At 34.6% G+C, this 20,675-nt stretch overlaps 2 protein-coding genes across 2 annotated transcripts in view; one reads left to right on the top strand and one right to left on the bottom strand.

Moving 5' to 3' along the window:
• Nucleotides 1–4,438, top strand: LOC129254812 (rab5 GDP/GTP exchange factor-like). The gene is made up of 3 exons (XM_054893342.2): nucleotides 1–263; nucleotides 1,166–1,422; nucleotides 2,079–4,438. Exons 1-3 carry the CDS (start codon nucleotides 62–64, stop codon nucleotides 2,481–2,483), a joined length of 864 nt encoding a protein of 287 aa, XP_054749317.2. The 5' UTR covers nucleotides 1–61; the 3' UTR covers nucleotides 2,484–4,438.
• A 4,618-nt stretch (nucleotides 4,439–9,056) lies between these two features.
• The window catches only part of LOC129254811 (protein unc-119 homolog B-like), a 47,228-nt gene continuing 35,609 nt past the window's right edge, over nucleotides 9,057–20,675 (bottom strand). Inside the window, exons 4-5 of the mRNA XM_064109650.1 lie at nucleotides 20,145–20,317; nucleotides 9,057–17,070 (exon numbers count right to left, since the gene is read on the bottom strand). Coding sequence (XP_063965720.1) covers nucleotides 16,949–17,070; nucleotides 20,145–20,317 — 295 coding nt within the window. The 3' untranslated portion in view covers nucleotides 9,057–16,948. The remainder of the gene's footprint in view (nucleotides 17,071–20,144; nucleotides 20,318–20,675) is intronic.

Here is a 20,675-nt window from a genome sequence, read left to right on the forward strand (position 1 = left end):
GCCTTGACACCCTCTACATTCTTATCTCTTCACAGGTACGAGCCCAGAACAGTGTTCAACAATGATGGATCACCTAGAGAAGGTCATCATGACACGTCTCTATCGCGACCTCTTCTGTCCTCCTTTGACAGATGATGAACAGAAGGATCTAGCCATCCAGAATCGTATTCGTCGTCTTCGTTGGGTCATGCCCTCCATGCTAGATGCTGCTATCAATGAAGATAATACCAATGTTGAGAGGCTGATAGAGAAGGCTCAAGAAGGTAGGCTATACGGCCTATGTGGGTGGGTCTCATTAGAGGCTGTATTTCATCTGAGCAGACAAATGGGATGCAAATTTCTTACAAATTTAGAACCCGGCACTTATACTGAGGTTCAAAAAGTTTTTCAAGTATGCAAAGTGGTTTGGTAGCACCATCACTTTCTTGCAATAGTAACTTTGAATTTGAAGGGAATTTCTAGAAGTTTGCATTATCTTGCAAACATTTCTTGCATTTCAGATCTTGTTTTGTTCTAGGGTTCTTAGAAATATATCTTTATATTTTTGCCAACAACGTTCTGAGTCATTCTGATGTTTGTGACATCTTTGTAAAACCAGTAATGGATTCTGAATGTTTTGAGAATATATCAGGTACCGGTATGTCTGACAAAAGCAGGAAGTTGGTCCATTCACTCAGGTCCTTTAGGTTCTTTGACTTGTAAACTGGATTTATAATAGTATCAATACATGTGACATTGAAAACATCAATTGAAAAACTTTGGAAGGTTTTGGGGAAATTGTAATTTGAAGAAATTTTACTTCCTTCTCAAATTGCTTGCATGTCTCTTGAAAACCCATCTGTAGATCTTCAGTAACCATGAGTGATAGAATGCCTCTCTAGAAACAGGAGGTTGTGGATTCAATTCCCCACCGAGTCTTTCCAAACACTTGAAGATACAATCGTCTGTCTTTCAGATAAATCTGATAAAAAGATGTCATGCATGGCTTGTTAGTAGAGCAAGGAGTTGTAGTGCTTTGCTCTGTGAAAATCTATAATTTTGTTTGTTTGTTACTTCCAAATCTTTAAAAATAAATGCTTATATTTTTCTAATGGCTAGAAAATTGTATATGATTTTCCCACTTTAATTTTTAGACTCATTGATTTCTTTATTGTTGTAATTGCAGAGCTGATTGACATGAACAGCAAGAGAGCACCAATTGACAAGCTGAGTTGCATCGTTAGAACCAGCAAGCTTATCTTCCAAATGGTACACCAGTCCCAAGGTGCACCGGCCAGTGCTGATGACTACCTACCAGTCCTGATTTACATGGTATTGAAGGCCAATCCTCCGCAGCTCCACTCCAACATCCAGTACGTCTCAAGGTTTGCTAACCCAAGCAGGCTGATGCAAGGAGAAGCTGGGTACTACTTCACTAATCTGGTGAGTATTAAAGAGTGATGATGGTGGCACTGGTTCACACTCTATGTTAGATTAGAGAGAAAAGTTATTGTGGATTAACAACAGTTTGCAGATCCAATCATTTATCTGCATTATTGGATGGTAATAGTGTTATGGTTAGACGACATTTTTAATGTGGTATGGAAAGAGAATGGTGATGATTATGGTGGAGATGATGGTAAAGGTGGTTGTGATGTGATGATGGTGGTGATAGTAATTGTGATAGTGATGATGTAATGCTGATGAGGTTGTGTTACGGTGTGATGATGATGGTTTTGATGCTTAAATTTGTAATGGTTTTGGAAGCATGGATGTGCTTGTAGTTTATTATTATTATTATTATTATTTATTCGGCATAATCAAACACATAAATAACATATACAAACAATAGGATAAGAGAGTCACATATGATATCAGATATGATGTATATTCATACATTCATCGTTCTCTTGAAGATTCAGTGTGATTCTCTTTGTTTATGAAGGAAAAAAAAAAAAAAAATTATGGTATGGATGGATTTCCATACAGATGAGATTGATTGGAGCAATTGTAACTTTTTGTAAGACGAGGCTCAGATGATTTCTGTTCAAAATGCCTATTCAACAAGTGAAACCTTTATTTTCATACTTCTCCTCCAGTGCTGTGCAATCTCATTCATTGAGAACCTTGATGCCCAATCACTCTCCCTGACCCAAGAGGAGTACGATGACTACATGTCCGGTCGTGCCGTGCCACCGGGTAGCGAGAGGAACACCGAACCTATATGTGAGGGACTACGTATGATGTATGCTAACCTCTCAGCCCTGGAGGACTTGCGCAACCGACAGGACTGCTTGATGGAGAATGCCCTTGACCTTCAAAGAGAGCTGACCGCCTGGAGGGATGGTGTTGTAGACAGAGTCCAGGAGGTACTGACCACTAAACCTCTTGTGGTCAAGAGGTTTAAGGTTCCGAGGCTTGATGATGACATCACCCAGGAGGACAACAAGGAATTGCCCTCACCTCTGCAGCCAGTAGTTGTACCAATGAAACCGATAACTTAAGAGTGTTGTAGAAAGTCTGAAGTTTGATACATATTAGGAAGGAATGTGTGTGGAAAGTAATGTAATGTCTCTGTATATTGAAGCAATAGTTGAGTTTATGGTGGCCGAAGTATAAGGATGCTGCAAACTGCAAAGTGTCCTGGGGTGGTATTTTGGAACACTGTCATAACTTTTGTCATAAATATTGTCATTTCTTTCCGAGATGTGACACCGCTATGATTGTCACAAATCGGTATTCTGAACATTGTCTTTTCCCTGTCATATCTCTCTGAGTTCCCGCCCATCCTTTCGGAAGCAAACCAATCAAAATCATTGTTAGATCCATTGGGAGCCCTTCTAGCCAATAGGAAGGCCTCGTGGCTGGTAGGGCGTATCCCCAATACAGTTGCTGGCATCGCGCAACTAAGCGTATATTGATGCGCTTAATTACAAAGAGAGACAGGGAGATGTGAAGGATTTTAGAAGAGAAATGGAAAAGGAAGGAAAACAGAGAAAAAAGGAGGAATTTATATTTAGGGCCTAACTAATTGTAGCAGGAAAAAATAATTTTGAAAATTGTCATGGATGATGAGTGAAACTAATACTACAATCTAATCTAAATAATATCATTATATGCTTGACATTCAGTCGGTAGGGTATCGGGTTATTTGGTACAAAAAGATATGACAAAATTTATGACTGCTACTCCCCTGTCATAACTTTTGTCATATCTGTTGCTTGTATAAAAGGATTACGCGCATTTAAAGCCGCGTATTTTTGGTGTGCGCTAAAGAGGAGAGAAAATTTATGACAATTTTTGTGACAAAAGTTATGACATCCACCAGAATACAGATTTTGTCATATCTCTGAGAAAAGATAAAATATGGAGAAAAGACAATGTTGAGAATACCGCCCCTGAACTATATGTGGGTGATACAACCCATTTCAGTAGGTAATCCATAAATGTGCATACTTATAATAGTGATTGTAAAAGTGAGATCTGCATAAAGTTACCACCTCAATCATAGGCTTAGAAAAAGTAACTGGTTGGATGTTCAGTGGATGACGTCATTGTACAATGGGCTGAATAATCAATATCAAACAACCAATCAAATGACAAGGATCTATCTAGGTGTCATATAGTAAGTTTTGAGGATTAATTTCCTTGTATCTTTAACGGTTGTTCATACCCATTGCACCAACTGTGTAAGGACTTGTGTAGAAAGTCCAAACTTATGTGCAGATCTTTAGACAATGTGCAAGAGCAGCATATGAGGATTAGATGTTACAGTGAAGCAATGAGAAAGACATGTGTACAATGTCTAGAATGGCAAAATGTTTAATGAGCTTTGTAAATCATTCAGCAATGTGTGAAAGATATTAAAGACAAAACCATCTCTAAAATGACTCGTGTGTAGATTGTTCAGCACTGCAGAATGCATAGATCATTAGATGATGTGTAGAAAATATCAGATGATTTTAATACCGGTAAAGTACTCTGTGTAATAACTCTTGACTGTACACTAATAATGTTGGTGAAGTGTGCCCAAAAAGAATCAAATGATTTTGCCCCTTGACCAAAATTCTCTTTGTGAAAGAGGAGATGTCTTGATTCTGACTATTTAAAAGCCTATAGATAATGATTTTTGTGGAAGTAACATCCTCATAGTTAAATATTAGATGTTTGTACCCTACAATTGTCTGTTGGTACTCTGTGTCTTGGAAAAATATGCTGGTATGATATGACAGGATGTTTAGCTGGAACATTGGCGGATCCAGGAGGGGGGGGGCAAAGCCGGCCTGTGCCCCCCCCCCCCTTTCAGGGGCACAATCAAAATTTGTAATGTAAAAATGCTGTTAAAACAGAAGTGTGCCCCCCCCCCCCCTTTTGAAAGTGAAGACCTTTTTTTTTCCTTGTCAAACTTTTTTGTTGATGAAATGTCCTTAATTTTTGTAAATATTTTCCTCAGGAATATGTGCCCCCCCCCCCCCCTTTGGAAAATCCTGGATCCGCCCCTGAGCTGGAGTATGAAATGTAAGTATTGCATGCCCTTCAACAAGTATATAGCTATACCATAGAGAGATACAATAACCCCAAATCATGCATTACATGTAGCCTATGTATTGATATCGTGAAGAATGTATGTGTATTTGTGTAGAGAGCCCGGGGGGGCCACTTACATTGACGAGTGGATACCATGCGCGACCAAAAAAACACGTAAAAAGGATGTCCTTTTCACGATAGGGCACGTTACGTACGTAACGTGATAAGGGTGTCAAAAACACAAAAATAATGAAAAAAGGGTGTCTATTTCGCTAGTAAAATTACGTGTTTAGGGTCGAATTTGCGGGAATGATAAAACAAAATTAAAATGTTTTATAAAGGATGTCCATTTTGCCCCAACACTTCGTGTTTAGAGTCCGATTTGCGCGAGGTGTAGAAGATGGGGTCGTACTAAACCAAATAAGGTAAAGCCAACGACCGAAGGACCCGTAACAATAAAACATTCCTGTACTTGTTTAGGGGATCATATCAAGGAATATTTGCCAAGAGTATCGTTTTGTTTCCAATACTTGTTAAGGGTAGGGTTTCACACGCCAATACTTGTTAAGGGGTGCATTTTCAGAATATGGAAATTACATGTTTAGGGTGCTTTTCGAGACCCCATGGTCGCGCATGGTATCCACTCGTGAATGGAAGTGGCCCCCCGGGGTAGAGAGGTTCATACGCTTTCATGCCCTCAAGAATTCATTTTAATACATTGCAATACAAGTAACAGTGTGTTCTATAGAATGTACATTAGTTCAGTCAACATATACAAGGACTCAAAGTAAATCCTATAGGCCATCCATTAAGATGATTCAGGTTAGACATAGGTACATGTAGGCATTCTTGAGACTCAAAACAAGGATTTCCTTTTGTTATAACCTCCCCAAAAGAAAGCACTGATGTGTGACAAGAATCTATGAAGTAAAGGAAATCTGTCTGCCCCTAGTACTGAATAAAACCTGTACATCTCGGTAAATTAATTGTTGGTATTGATAGCTATTTACTACAGGGCCAGGTCCTATAAAGATTGATCTTATGAAGCTCTAGATTGTTTCTCTGAATGTCAATTATGGAAAGCCAGCAAGGACATGATTTTTCCACACAAATGCTCATGTTAAAATAATACTCTTGAGACTTGACATTCACTTAGAAATGTTTTTATAAAAAGTAGGCCCCTTTTGTTCATAAAGGGACGATGCACATGCCTTCTAAACAATCAGTTATGACATCCCTGGTTTTCCATATTTGAGATTGATATGAATCAATCATAACTGTAAGAGGGCAAAGAACTGCTAGAAATGCAACCACAATCTGTGTGTACCTTTGATGGTCCATGTGGGCATTCTGCTGTAGGGTTGTGGTGAAAATTGAAATATTTTGCATCAACTCGTCAGATGTCTCTCTGATTTTGACATGTATTTGTATATTATGTTATTTGTAATATCTATAGACATTTTTTTTAACAAATACTATGACTTGAGGGTCATGTTATTTTTTTACAGAGTTTTCAAATTCTGATTTTCTATGATATATTATAAAAATGGGTTTCATTTCGACTGAAATTAATGGCTTTTTACTCAAACCTTCCTGGGCTATAACTATCAAGGCATTATGTACTTAACCCTACCTAAAGTGAATAGAAGAACTTTTTATATTGTAAGATCATGGTACTTGATGTCCAGGGGCCCATTTCATTAAAACTTATGATAATAACAAATTTGCAATAATAGTTGAAAGCTACTGGAATCATTCATTTTGATTGTCTGATGATAATAAACTTGTTATAGAAAAGTTAAAACAAGTTTTTATGAAACAGGACTCAGATATGGACCAAATTTGGACACCAAAAGAAATCTTTGGTACATTGTCCCCCTCCCCTTTAGAAGTGAGGATGAAATTATATCCCTTCTCAATTTTTTATTTTGACAAAGGTACTCAAAATATTCTTATTCCTTCCACAGTTGATTGGAAAAGGACAATAAATAAACTTTTGTGGATGAGTTTTGATATTGACATGTACGTATATGATGTAGCCAATCATTGTTTATTTATTTATTGATTACTAAAAGTGCTTCCGTGAAACTAGTAAAAAATTGCAATTCATATTGATTTCAAATGTTGTACAGCATATAATTATTGGTTTGATCGGTTCATGTAAGGCAATTTCTTGCCCAACTCATCCAATAGATTCACATAGAAGTAAATTTTGAAATTTTAGTAAAAAGTTTTTGTGTATTTGTGTGTACGGTAACATTTTCTGGCATAATATATAATGGTTTCTGATTAACATTTTAAACCATAGAAATGAATGTAAACATGGTTTTGAAACAAGATTTTGAAGATTTGTTTGTAACAATTTCTTCAGAAACGTGGTTTGGAAAATCTCAGTTTTCCATGTTCATTCAATTACAATACCAGAAAATGTACTTCTGGATCGATTAAACAGAGTGTGTAAAGCCCAGATCACACCTACGCATTTTTAGCTGCGTATTGCTGCATTAGCCGAATTCAGTAATATGCAGCGTAACACGGCACACTACATAGCAAACCATTCAGGAATCATAGAAATGTAGGATTAACACTGTTGTGTATAAGCTTGTGTAGAATTGTGAGCAGTAATGCGGCAAAAGCGAGATAAATCAAAGTAAATCGGGCAGTGGTTGTGACTCATATATGCTCATATAGATTTTGATAGCGTTTAGTTACAGAAGTTTGAAAACATTTCAAATTGGCGAGCGAGGATGCAAGGCTTTTGTGTTGGTTTATGTATTGGCATTTTATTAGCATTCATTGTGTTGTGTTGTGTTAAACTGCATTTGTCTGCGTTCAGGCAATACACAGCTAACGCAAGGTAAAAATGCAAAGGTGTGAGACGGGCATGATGAAAGTTGAGCATTGCATTTATTACTTTAATAAATACATGTTATGCAGTTAGAGTATGCACCAAGGGCAAGATGTGCAGAGTGCAGTGTATAATCACATTGTCCATGTGAGCCAGAAACACCCTCAGAAAGTATACTGTCAACACTCGGCTGTAAACACTTCTTTTAATTTATCATACTCTGAGAATTGTCTAAACACAACTTAAAAACCTTGTTTCAGCTCAGTGTTTTTGAATGTTTATAAAATTATTGTAAAATACAACTAAGGTCAACATCGAAATGAATTGCTCCTGGGAAGTGTTTCACAGAGAGCCAAGTGTGACTTAATGACTTTGCATGCTGTATAATTACTGCATTGGTCAGATCATGCTTGTGCATGTATGTACTATAACATGTATCATCAATGAGATTACATGTGAGATATCATTTACACCCTGGTCCTTGGAAATCATACTTGACTCTTTGTGGAACGGCCTCTGATATATGTATCTACTGCTTGTATGCTATTTACAATTTACTCATTGCTTAATACAATTTTTTTTTCTTTCAGTATTGATAAAAAAGAGTAAAGGGGAATCCAACCTTGGCTAAACAGTTTGTGTGTAATAAGACATTAGTAGAATAAAAAGTTGAAAGTTGGATAGAAATTGGACAAGGAATAAGAAAGCTATGGTTGAGATCACCAGGACTATGTAAATCTCAAATTGGCAATTTATTGTGAGAACATTGCGATAAGAGTTGAGTATTCACATAAAATATATAGGTTATTGTTATAAGACCTTGTATGTTTTCATGTTATGAGTCAATATAGCATTCTGAGTAAAACTGTTGAAAAGACAGTCATTTAGTATTGGAGCAAATGGGGTGTAGTTCTTACCCTACTTCATCACAATGACACCAAATTATTACAGGTGTAGTCATTTCAGTTTTTGATAAATTAAGAAAACAAAATCATATTGTCCAATTTTGTTAGAACTTTTATCGATCTACTTTTTTGCTTTTCTTCTTTAAACAACTTTCCAATGAGGTTGGATTCCCCTTTAATTAAGTTAAGTAATATTTGAAAGTTGTATGGACTATGGAATACTAATTTGTGCAATAATATAATGAAATGTGTTCACAACTTAAACAGGATTTGTTGATTCATTAATTTATTTTGTATGGTATATCGTATAATAAATGCCTTTATGGTTCTTAACATCACAATGCATTACAAGATGGAATTCTCATACTGACATAGCGTAACCATCACAACACTGATAACCAACAAACTTTTGATCATTGTTTTGATTAGCTCAAAGGGCATATTTTCATTTGATTGTAAAATCATTTCTTTTGAATTATTTTTTATGACTATGATTTCAAATGTTGTTAGAATGATAGTTACGAAAGTGCGAGATTGTGCATTCTTAAAGTCCATCCAATCATGTCGTGCAACTAAGAACCAACCATGAAGACATTTACATATATTCTCTGAATTGCTCGCACTCTCTCTAATCTCTCCTCTTTTTATCATCTTTCTCTAACTCTCTAATTGTTGCTTTCCTCTTTTTGTTCCTTCTTTCTGTCATTTGGTAATAAGATAAAAGAGAAAGGCTTTCTTATGTGAAGTCAAAAATCAATACAGTTACAAATTAAGAAGCCATAACAAATACAATAACATTGCATGACATAAGGAGAACTTTTATTATCTTTCAATGAAATATGTTACATCGAATATCTTATGTCTGTTAAAAAATCACATTTATGAAAATCAACGACAGATTACTAGTAATCCAACACTAAAAAGAAAATGTAGGCAAAAATAGTCACAATTTGATTTAATTACAATATTACATATTTTTGTTTAAAATCCACACAAAACAGGTAAAATTCATTTGGTTAGTCTCTAATCAAAGTGTGAAGAATTATTTTTCTCTCCTACATGGTCTGACTCTATAGACTATAACAAAACATCATCAATAACACTGTTCAATAGCAGCACATATTTTGTAATTTTTTAATGACAAACACACCATGTAGATTTATCTCTGCCAATTTCACTGAATTCTTCCTTTTAAAAAAGAAATAAGGTTAAGCACATGAATTGACGGCAGCAACTTGGACATTGTATGACCTCTTTATAGCACAATAATGCTTCAAGATACAAGATACTGAATAACGCATGTATACAAAGTGTACTGCAAGATTTTAATTGCTGTGCACATGTGTGATACTGTGATGGTTAAATCAGGAGTGTTGTGTGTATTACGCATTATTAGATTTTACAACTTCTGTTCACTTAAAATTGTAACAAGTGAGTGTATACTACTTGGGATTGCAACTTCAAAGTTTTGTTTATACATGTATAAAATGATAGGATTAGGGGTGTTTATGCAAATCTTGAAACATTTTGTTTTTTATTTAGCAGTATTATTAAATCTGTGTCTTCCTTTTGCATCCACGAGTCCATCAATAGGTGGCTAGAATTAGACCTTGGTAAATACAGCTTTTGTGGTAAAAGTCCACTTGATTTAGTGGATATACCTTGAAAGGTCTATTTGAAAGCATGTTACAATGTAGGGTGCTAAAATCACACTAGATGCTCTATATTTCAACCACAGTTTGTATAAATTGATGTTAATAAACTGTGAAATTTAGCATCCCTTGCCAAAGATATTCATTAATTACTGGACCTTTCTATCTATATATTCTAAATCAAGAACACTTACATCATGAAAACTGCTTTAACCAAGGTTTACATCTAAACCATCTTTGTGAATTCACAGAAGTGTTTCATGAACTATCTTGTCAGATTTTCACTGACAAATTTGCTCTGAGCCAATTCAATGCACAGGATTTTGGTAGCATTAGTTGGTGAAAATCACTTTTTGTTTCATGAAATAATCTCCTGATCCAAGATATTATTTTACTACAATCAACATAAATTAATGGCTAGTGGTTAACATGCAGGAAATATTAATGCACACATATGCTCATCAAGGTGATTTTAAAACTCAAATAAGTATATCATTTTCTAAGCAGAATCATATCATCTTTATACATTCTAAATTAATTTCTCTGCATCTGTCTACCTTCAACCCTCTAGAATACATGGTGATTGTGAAGCATCACACATAACAATACAACTCTTTACTATCCTAATAAACTCTGCATATAGCATTGACATCATTTCATCACATAGCTATGATTTTACAGGAATGAGAGTAGAATATTAAAAAAAAAGTTGAGCAAAATGACTTTCATTTTTCTTTTTAAAATTTTAAATTGCTGGTAGGCCTAATGTCACAAGTACTTCAAATGTGCTGTTGTGATGTTCATCTTGAACTGTTCATTTGGTAACAATCTCACTGTGATAGTATATTTTCTCTTGCAGGATTGATACCGCCCAACAGTAGAATTTCCCTAAATAAAAACAAGTTTTCCCTTGTGACATAATAAATGAATGGAGAAATAATAGATCTGCAAGGAGATCCCAATAGGTTACTGGTCACATAAAGCATGTTTTAGGCACTTGAATTAGCTATTTTTCAACAGATTAAAGTAGTCATTGCAACATAGGCAAATCATTGAAACAAAAAGCAAGGTTCATCTGTTACATACATATATATATATATATACATTGTAGCATTTGAGCATACACAGCTGTAAAACAAAATTTAAGGACAGCCATTCTAAATATTTCAAGCTTCCAAAATGGAAATGTAAATTGTGAGAGCAAACACCACATCTACACTATACTTATGAAAATTCACACATATGTGGTAGTATTATGATTGGGTGCTAACAGTGATAAGGTGTTCGTGTGCAAGGGTCTATAAAGTGTTTACAAAGCATATACTTTCCAAGGATTGATCAAGTATGGGGCAATACCAAACACAAGGTGCTTGTTCGTCAAATAAAAAACAAATACGCCTACCAATGAGTGTGAAAATAAATATTGGGTGTCATTTGATTTTAAAAACCAATACTTTTACTACTCCAAACTGAAAAATACATCACTTGACATTTGTGCTATGAAAATGCATCATTTATCCTTTAAAAGACAAGTCTCTGTGCTGTTATAAATCTTCATGCTTCATCACTATAAGAAATTCAAAGCAAATATGTGATTGACATGAGAATACGGGTTATCATAAATATAGACAAGATTTCTCAGAATTAATAGCTTACAAAAATTAGTTGTATTGACATAAATGTTAAGATTATGGAGCTCTCACATACATCAATGCCTTTTATAAAGATAAAGACCTTCATTGAGACTGTTAAAGTAATTGTGAAAATGATTGCTTACCATGTACATAATGAAATTAGCAATTCAGATTAATGAGTGCTATTGCGTATGACTATGAATTATATCCAGAATTCAACAACACATAACATACCCTAGTCTGATTCGGAAAACATTTTTACAAGTGTGACTTCATTTGGTATTTACATGAAATCGATACCCTTTAATGATCTACATCACAGGGGAATAAATATTCATTGTTCATACCAGGATGAGAATACATTGTAAAACTGTAAGATGTGACACAAGGCTTGTTAGAATACAATACATTTACATGTGACAAAAGTTGAATTGATGTCGCAGGGGTGGATTAAGCCAAATTAGACAAAATACTTTGGATGGACCCACTTTTGTGCATAGACAATATGGCCCTTGCATTGGTATCATGTCTAACCGGCTCGATCCACCACTGTATCGATGTGCACGTTCTCATTAAAAATGAGTGAAACTTGTGACACTTGCTCAGACACCAGGGGCCCGTAACACAAAGCTTAGCAATGATCGTAGAACATTTATCTACGATTGATTCCATTGACTACAATGTACAATCGATCGTGAAAATCAAGTGTACGATTAATCGCCAACCTTTGGGTTACGGGACCCTGGTCATAAACTGCAGACCTTATGAGAGTATATACCGTGCATCAAATTTCTGTTAAAACACAGAGATAAGAAAAGTGAAGATAGAATTGATTTTGTTATGAAAAGTTGGCCTTCAATTTGCACAATAATCCTACTTTAGAATGAACAAGCTCTTAAGACATCCAATACTCTTGCACTGCATGATGCTCCCATGTTTAAGTAGATATATAATCCTAAAAATAAGTGATAATGAAATATCCTGTACACACCAAACACTAATCCTACTTTCTGATCTGAAAATGAAATAGCAGAGGCAGAAATCTCTAACCATCTGCACTCACCTACAGTGATAAAAAAGCAACTTTTCCATTCCTTGCTTCAACTTCAATGAGATACAATCAATTAGTACACATAGAATAATAGAATAAAATACTAGTACATGAATACAAACATTGTCAGAGCATACTATAGCTTTGTCCATAGAAGTGCCGTTTTAAATTTCATGCGAAGAATAACAGTCATATACATGAATCCTCTAATGAAACAGCAACCCATTTGTTTTCATCATCTACTTTTGGTGCTTTATATTGTTTTGTCATGGCTTATGCCACCTTACCTTTATTCTTATTTTAATTTCTTTAATACATTAAAAGTACGGAAGAGAGATGAGGAGGATAAAATAGAAAACACTTTCAATATACAATGAGGACAAGGATGATTATGATTAAGATCGTGGTTGTGGTGGGAACAATAATGATGACAAGGATGAGGATAACTTGAAGAGATCTTGTTCATTCATCCAGAGTATCATCACTTGTATTATATTTCATAATTGTTCCATTCCCCTTCCCTCCCCAGTGCTAAAATCATATCTCCCCTAATTCATATTCCCTACCACAATAGTGCACTAGATCAATCCATGGACAAAACTAAAGATCCTCTTCACAATACATCAACATACAAATAAGACAAGTACTAGCTTTTAATATAAAACAAACAAATGTAAATAATGGTACATAAATGTTAATCATAGTACAGAGGACAAACCACAGTGGACGGTATAATACATTTATTTTCTTGACCAGTTATTCCCTCTCTTTTCTTTCGTACATCAATATGAAAGACAAGTTAGCAAAAGCTTCTTACACAAGACAACACAAGACTTGATTTAGACACAGATGAATTTGTTATTTGAAATTTTGAATATAAATAGTAAAGATACAAACATGTACTACTAAACAAAGAAAAAAGGTAGATCTTTAACATCAAAACTACTCTGTGATGATAAAGTGAATAAGTACTATGAGTGCCACAATATATCATTGAAAATCAAAGAGAACATTATTTGTGGTGATTTATAGAATACCCCTCACAGAATTACTTCTTGTTTTTATAAAAAGTAAAATGAATTTACAACTCTACGAAATCAACAAATTAGCTACACCAATTAAGTATTGTCATAAGCATGCCCAATACATGTATGCATCTTGCACATTGAAAAGTTTTGACATACAACCGCATTCCATCTCATATCATTAGATTTTTTAACAAGAATTGGAATACATGCACTTGTATGTGCTGGACTCTTAACAATTAAATATGATGGTATATATATTTCTAGTGCCTTTCCTGTTAATGAATAAATATAAACTAGGGGCGGTGGACATTAACATTTTAGAAACCCTGCAATAGAAAATTTGTCAAGAGTTCTATTTTAAGCTGAGATCAATGTTACTTTGACCTAATGCTTGTCAGGCATTCACAACCATAACAAATCTAAAAGGAGAGACAAGGTAGATTAAAGATACGCCATAACCACAGAAAATTTTTCCTAGAACACACCTACTCCCTACTCTTGTTGCAATCATCTTCGCACACAAGATTACACATAACACATAAAATGGAAAGTGTAATAGTGTCTTTAAATAGGTGATAAAAAAGAATCATTTGTATAATCTCCTATGTACACATATTGATTGAAAATATCAGATGATCACTCCATTCAATTATCTAAGTATATTTTTTTCCCTTAAGTCATTTGGCAGATGGAAAAGATTAACAGGTGAAATTTGATGGAAAAAAAATCAGCATGAAATAGGTAGGCCATCTGTTCATCACTGAAAATGAGTTTACTCTGTATTGAAGTACTCTCGAATTCAAGGTTCCTTCTAATTTTTCCCCCAAAATTTTTTTTCACATCTTTAAAATGAATTTAATTGTGAGCAGACATCAGAAACTCTCCACAATGAATTTGATGATGATGTCCTAGCTTCACAATCATACTCACTACCTTTCAATTTCTAAAGCAGGGCATGTGAACTCACATGCAAGGTCTATTCAGACATATAGCACAACAAACCTTCCAAACGATGTTAATGAATACTCAATATGTACACCAACTCTCTAAAGATTTTTTTTCTAGTTGTGCACAGAAACTTGCTATACAACTGACTAATCCACGCATTTTGCAGAGTATATATTAAATCTCCTGCCCTAGCAATTTCTCTTTCTTTCTCCGTTACTGTATTGACCTTGTACAAAAAATAAGCTTCGGTCTGTTGTGTCTTTTTGTCGGACAGAGTCTGAACGGAATCTAACTAAGCCTGAAGTGAGTTTATCCATTTCATTGCTGTTTTCATAAACCAAATTCTAAAGACAGCATAACATGTAATTGGTCCAGTTTATATATATATATATACTCTTAAATCCCGGAATGATTATGGTTGAATTTCATTGGAATATTCTATGAAAAAATCTCTAAGTACATATAAATGTGAAAAACAAAACTCTAATTAAACAATCTCCCACTCTTCCCAATATAATATCAGATTTATCTATTTACAAAAGAATACACTAAATTTCTTAAGATTTCAAGAAAAAAAAAATCAAAATTTTATACACACTTTGAAAATCAATTATGTTCAAATTAGAAAAAAAAGGTATTTGTTGAAATAAGAGAGGAAAAATATGGACAATTGGTCTATCAAAACAGTACTGTAAAACTATCTTCCAATAATCCTTCTTTCTATCAACTTGTTGATAGTACGTTGCAATCATGAAAATATATTCTCTATTACCTATCAGATGACTACGCCATGATGAAAATACAGGACACACTTAACTGTTCATTCCAGTCATTGTCAATAAAGGGAATATATTGTTAGACACAGTCTTCATTTTGCTTCAAATCATTTTTTTATCAAAATAATAATGATTGCATAAAAAGGAATCATAGTAGTTAATACAAGGGCCCCAGAACACAGCATTGATCATCAAGTTGATTTTTAATGATTAACTGCAGTGATCATTCTTAACAATCAAACAAATCAATTGTACAATCGATCACTAAGCTTTGTGTTACAGGGCCTGGGCCCTTAACACACAGCTTAGTGATGAATAGCAAATATGTAAAGAATACTTCTGATTGGTTCCTGGTCAGTATTTAAACCAAATGCTGGTGTAACACTGATCTCGATTAGTCAGTCCACTTGATTGATCACTTATCTTTGTGATACGGAGCCCAGATTGGGGCAAATCATAACCTTTTCCAAAAGAATTCTCTCACTACTTTTTTGATGATTAAAAGCTTGTGGACACAAATGTAGATGTGTGTAGTCTGTACATCAATAGCTGTACAGATTGTGCAAAGAAAAGAGTTCTGTATATCCCCTCTCAGATGTAAAAGCTTGTGAAGATTAATGGAAGTGAATACCAATATCCGAAAACAGCTCATATTTATCTACAATATCATATAAGTTTCAATGAAATATTTTGATTTTAAAAAAAGAATATGATCTACCACCAAATCTAAAATGTGGGTATTTATTTAAACTCAGAATAAAAAAGGTAATTTTATATGAGGGAAAGAAAATTCCTTTTCCCCCCATGATGAGGTAAACAATTTTTTCTGGTGGGAGTCGATGAATACAATAAATTGTGAAGTTTGAGATATATATATATATTGATTTCCTTTTTTATTTTTATGTACAATGCAAAACCTGGTAGAAAATGCTGTAAATGTCATTGAATGGTGACCAAATCTTGTGGGCATTCTCATTTCAAACTGTACAGCTTTTCACACATGAGAGGAGTATTGTTTGAAAGATAGTAGGATTTGCAACTAGGATATGACTGGTGACCATTTCTTCACAAAACTCTTATGATCATCTGTATAGGCATCACAAGAGAAGAGAGAACATTCATAAGAACATTTTGACAGGTATTTCAATTGTTAAATAATTAGGGGTAGACTGGAGATCCAATTTTCACATGGCTCTTATAATCATCTATACAGTTACTGATCAATAAGATGATATAAACTGGTAACAAATTTGATTGTGATCAATCATAATTTGTCTGGTGATCCTTCTTTAAAATGACATTTTCATTAATCTATTTGGCTAGTGACCAATGAGATGATATTAACATCTGCCATGCAGAATTGTGATGTGATTGGTGATAGACTGGTGACTCGCGATAATGCACGACTCTTACAACCTTCTATATAGCTATTATACATGAGATAAGAGAACATTCTGCCAAGGAGAGTGGTAACCGTTTCATCTGTGAAGTGATTGACAGTGACATAGACTGGTGACCCAATTTTCACATGGCTCCTAAATGTCTGTACAGCTATTGACACATGAGAAGGGATGAAGACACAAGGTAAAAAGGTGTAAGATCACATGGCCCCGATGCCTCCGTTGTAAGCATAGTCGGCCTTGTTGTGCATAATCAGCCTGTTGTCAACGAAGTAGAAGCTGTCGGACTTGGTCTCAAATGGATTCTCTACCATTTCATGAACTGCATCAGAGAGAGAGAGAGAGAGGGGGAGAAGAGAGATAAAGAAAGATGAAAAATAAAGAAAACAAATTTAAAAATTACACATATGCACAGGCAATAATCAAGGGCAAATAAAATATACACACTCAGGAAAAAGAAAGAGAGAGAGAGAGAGAGAAGAAAGAGTATTAAGGATGGAGAGAAGTTTGATTAGAAAATAGGGCAAAAAATTAAAGATAAGATCGTGGGGAAAGGAGAAACAAGATGAGGAAATGATGATTAAAAGCATGATCAAAAGAAAGCAAGTAAGAGGAAAATAGATTTAAGAATTGAACAATATGAAAAGAAAGAGAGGGAATAAAGCATAGGAGGAATGGTGAAGGAGAAAGTTGTTGGAATAGAGAGAAATGACAAATAAAAAAAATCATGTTTGTTTTAATCTTTTCATCACTTAACATCACTATAAGTGTTTCATAATTTTGCTCAAATGAAATATGCCTATTCCGATTTAAGCTGAAAATAAAGTAATGATTTGACAATGTGTGATATACATGCTTTACATGACTCAACAAACAGCCTATTACAAATGTCATTTTCATTTCTCCAATATCATAAATATCAATTTCAGTCAAATCGAACATCCATTACAATGATAATAAGAACAGGGACATAAAGAGCAAATGCAATATAAAAATACCCAACCTTCATCAAATGGATATTTTCAAGGTTAATACAAATGGGCAAGGCCAAATCATACTAGAGCCTCAATGTTCATATAATGATACCCAAGAGATACATATGCCTTTAAGGCAGCTGACTCACAACATTCATGAGTCATTGCTACATTCACTAAGCCCAGAATCATTCTGAAAGCAGGAGGGGGGGGGGTCATTATTATTTCAAAATGGGTTTTTCACTGCTGAAGGGCAATGGCAATCAGAAGGTAAAAATTTATTCCAAAATTGAAAGTAGCCTATTTGTATCACTATGTTTAATTGATATCAATGGTAGGTATTCTCATTTATGAACATGGATTAAGTCCATATTTCTATGAAATGTTAGGATACCATCTCCCTTCTTTAATATTCTGGCAGTCATAATTTATTTAAAGATATTCATTACAATTCATCTTATCCCCATATCATATTCTCATTCTCATTCTCTTGTAGAATTTAGTAACTGGATATCACTGAGAAATTAACAGGATTAAAGATTAAAATAACCTTAATGAATTGATGCTTCATACAAGTGAAGTCCAAATAAACCATGATTTAACTTGATCCATGCTATGAGAATATTTACAAATATATGTAAGAAAATGAAATGCAGGCATTGCAAAGCCTCATCATTTTGGATTCTGAAATCCCCTGTCCCCCTTTCCCTACTCTTCTAATAAGTATAGTTATGTTGAGATTATTTTTCAAACATGACAAGCAGAGCTTAATCTACAGAAGATACTCGGATTTCAGTAGGCAAACTAGACAACATGGGCAGATTAGATAGGGTGGCAGACTGGGCAATACAATGTTGGCGATGTTTCTGTGACCTAGTTCCAATATATTCTATTTCTAGTCAGTCTGGCCTGTCAAGTATGTCACTGTCAATGCATGCATGCATCGCTCCAAGCACTTTTTAGTTTAGTACCGTACAGAAAAGAGACCATAAAATCCATGGTTTGTCCAGTAGGGACAGTGATTTTCCATTTCAAAAAATTGCCTTTTCCGTTTCAGAAAATCGTAAATTCCGTTTCAGCATGCCAGAAAACGGAAATTCCGTTTCCCCATAGACTTTGTGTACACGGAAAATTGGCAATTCCGTTTACCATTCAGTAGCAATATATCACTCGCGCTGCGCTGGTCAAAATTTGTATCTGCCACTGTACCAACAACGCAGTAGAATCCGCTCTAATCGGATCTATGCGGGTACACAAAATATTTTCACAAACATATCTGACATAAATACATCCTTACCTTTCACATTATTAGCATCATTTTTTTGTTAAATTGAATTTTATCGATAATTTTGGGGGTTTTTGGACATCGTTTCGACCAGTCAACGACTGTAGCCTATCCGCCATTTTGGATTTCAAGACCGGAATATCGTGCTGTTACATCTTCAAACGTAGAGGGCAGCAACACACGACCGTGTTGTTTGCATGTGAATGTTTTCGATACGGCCGACCCCGCCGCCGGCCAAGACGCGGGCGAGGTCCGCGGGGTACGATCGAGAGTGATGGAGTCAAGAGCAGTCACGATGTGTGAATTGTCATACTTTGTAGTGAAGTGAGATCGTGTTTTGTGAGGTTTTGTGGCCAGTTAATATTCGTATTTTGTTGAGATTTTGGAGTAATTACTGTTGCTGTTCTGTGTATTCTGAGGAAAAAATATGTTTTCCGTGATTTTCCGTTTGAAATGGCACTTTCCGTTTCAAAAGGCAATTTCCGTGAATTCCGTCCGTTTTCCGCGATCGCGGAAAATCACTGTCCCTAGTCCAGCTTTTACAAATATTCAGCAGCTTATCATTGGGACTATTGCACAAGTCAAACCATACAACTCTGCTATTTTAACAATAATATCAATTGTATGGTTTGAAAAAAAAAGTGGAAAATTAGTATAAATTGCCTTTCTTTCACATTACTTACTGTATTTATTACAATCCCTTGTGAAAGCAATCACCAAAATTGGAACATTTTTGATGTTTTATTACATTTCATCTTAATCTTTGGTAAAGGATCAATACTAATTTGACTTTATATATATATTTTTTTAATACTTAGTATCCTCTGTCACTATTGTTTTTATTTTCTATAAAAAATGACATTTTTTCACACTATCTCACAAATTTTGTGATGGGTCATCAGAAAGCTACAAACAACTATCATTTATCCTGAAATATTAAGCCCATTTCATATAATATACTACTGAACTGGAAGGGACTAACCAAAACTAAAAAAAGGAGCTTTAAGGAGGAAAAAAAAATTGTAAGATCTTGAAAATTCAAGCCAAAACTAAAATATTAAGCTGAATTCACAGAATCTTAAGTACAGACAAGTTACCAAATCGAAAGAAAAAAGAAAGATATCCTCCAATACTCACCTTCATCTGTAGATAATTGAGGGAACTCATATATATGTTCACAGGTATTCTTGCTATCTGGGATAATGAAGCCAAAGTTAAAGTCAAAGCTCTTGAGCAATCTATCTCTGAAGTAATGCCTCTCAATCATCCGGAAGTTACTGATTGGTTTATCACCTACCACAAACTCTACCCTATATCAAAGAATGAAAGATGCAAACAAATAGTGATTGATTAGTGGTTTGTCTAATTAACAACATCTATTAAGAAAGCTTATCATGTATCATATGATATTTTGCCTGCAGAATCTGATTTTGCAGGAAAATGGAGACACCTGTTCTTAATAGATGTTCTCCGAATTCTTTCATTTGATTGTTATTGATGCTGGTTGTTATAGATATCACTAACTTGTCTAGAGCATGTAACCCTTCGATTAAGTTAGCTAGTATAAAAACGGGAAAATCAAAGAATAAGATCAATGAAAGTTCAAGAACAAATGGACAAACAATATGAACGTTATGAACATTTGAATGTCAAAATCACTATTGCTCT

This window comes from Lytechinus pictus, chromosome 2 (genome assembly GCF_037042905.1).
Source record: "Lytechinus pictus isolate F3 Inbred chromosome 2, Lp3.0, whole genome shotgun sequence".
Lineage (NCBI taxonomy): Eukaryota > Metazoa > Echinodermata > Echinoidea > Temnopleuroida > Toxopneustidae > Lytechinus > Lytechinus pictus.

Bases quoted from the DNA above. Each gene is read 5' to 3' on its own strand.
- LOC129254812 (XM_054893342.2), top strand. From the start codon at position 62: ATGATGGATCACCTAGAGAAGGTCATCATGACACGTCTCTATCGCGAC. The intron at 264-1,165 runs GTAGGCTATACG...TTGTAATTGCAG, and splicing joins GATAGAGAAGGCTCAAGAAG to AGCTGATTGACATGAACAGC. The intron at 1,423-2,078 runs GTGAGTATTAAA...CTTCTCCTCCAG, and splicing joins GGTACTACTTCACTAATCTG to TGCTGTGCAATCTCATTCAT.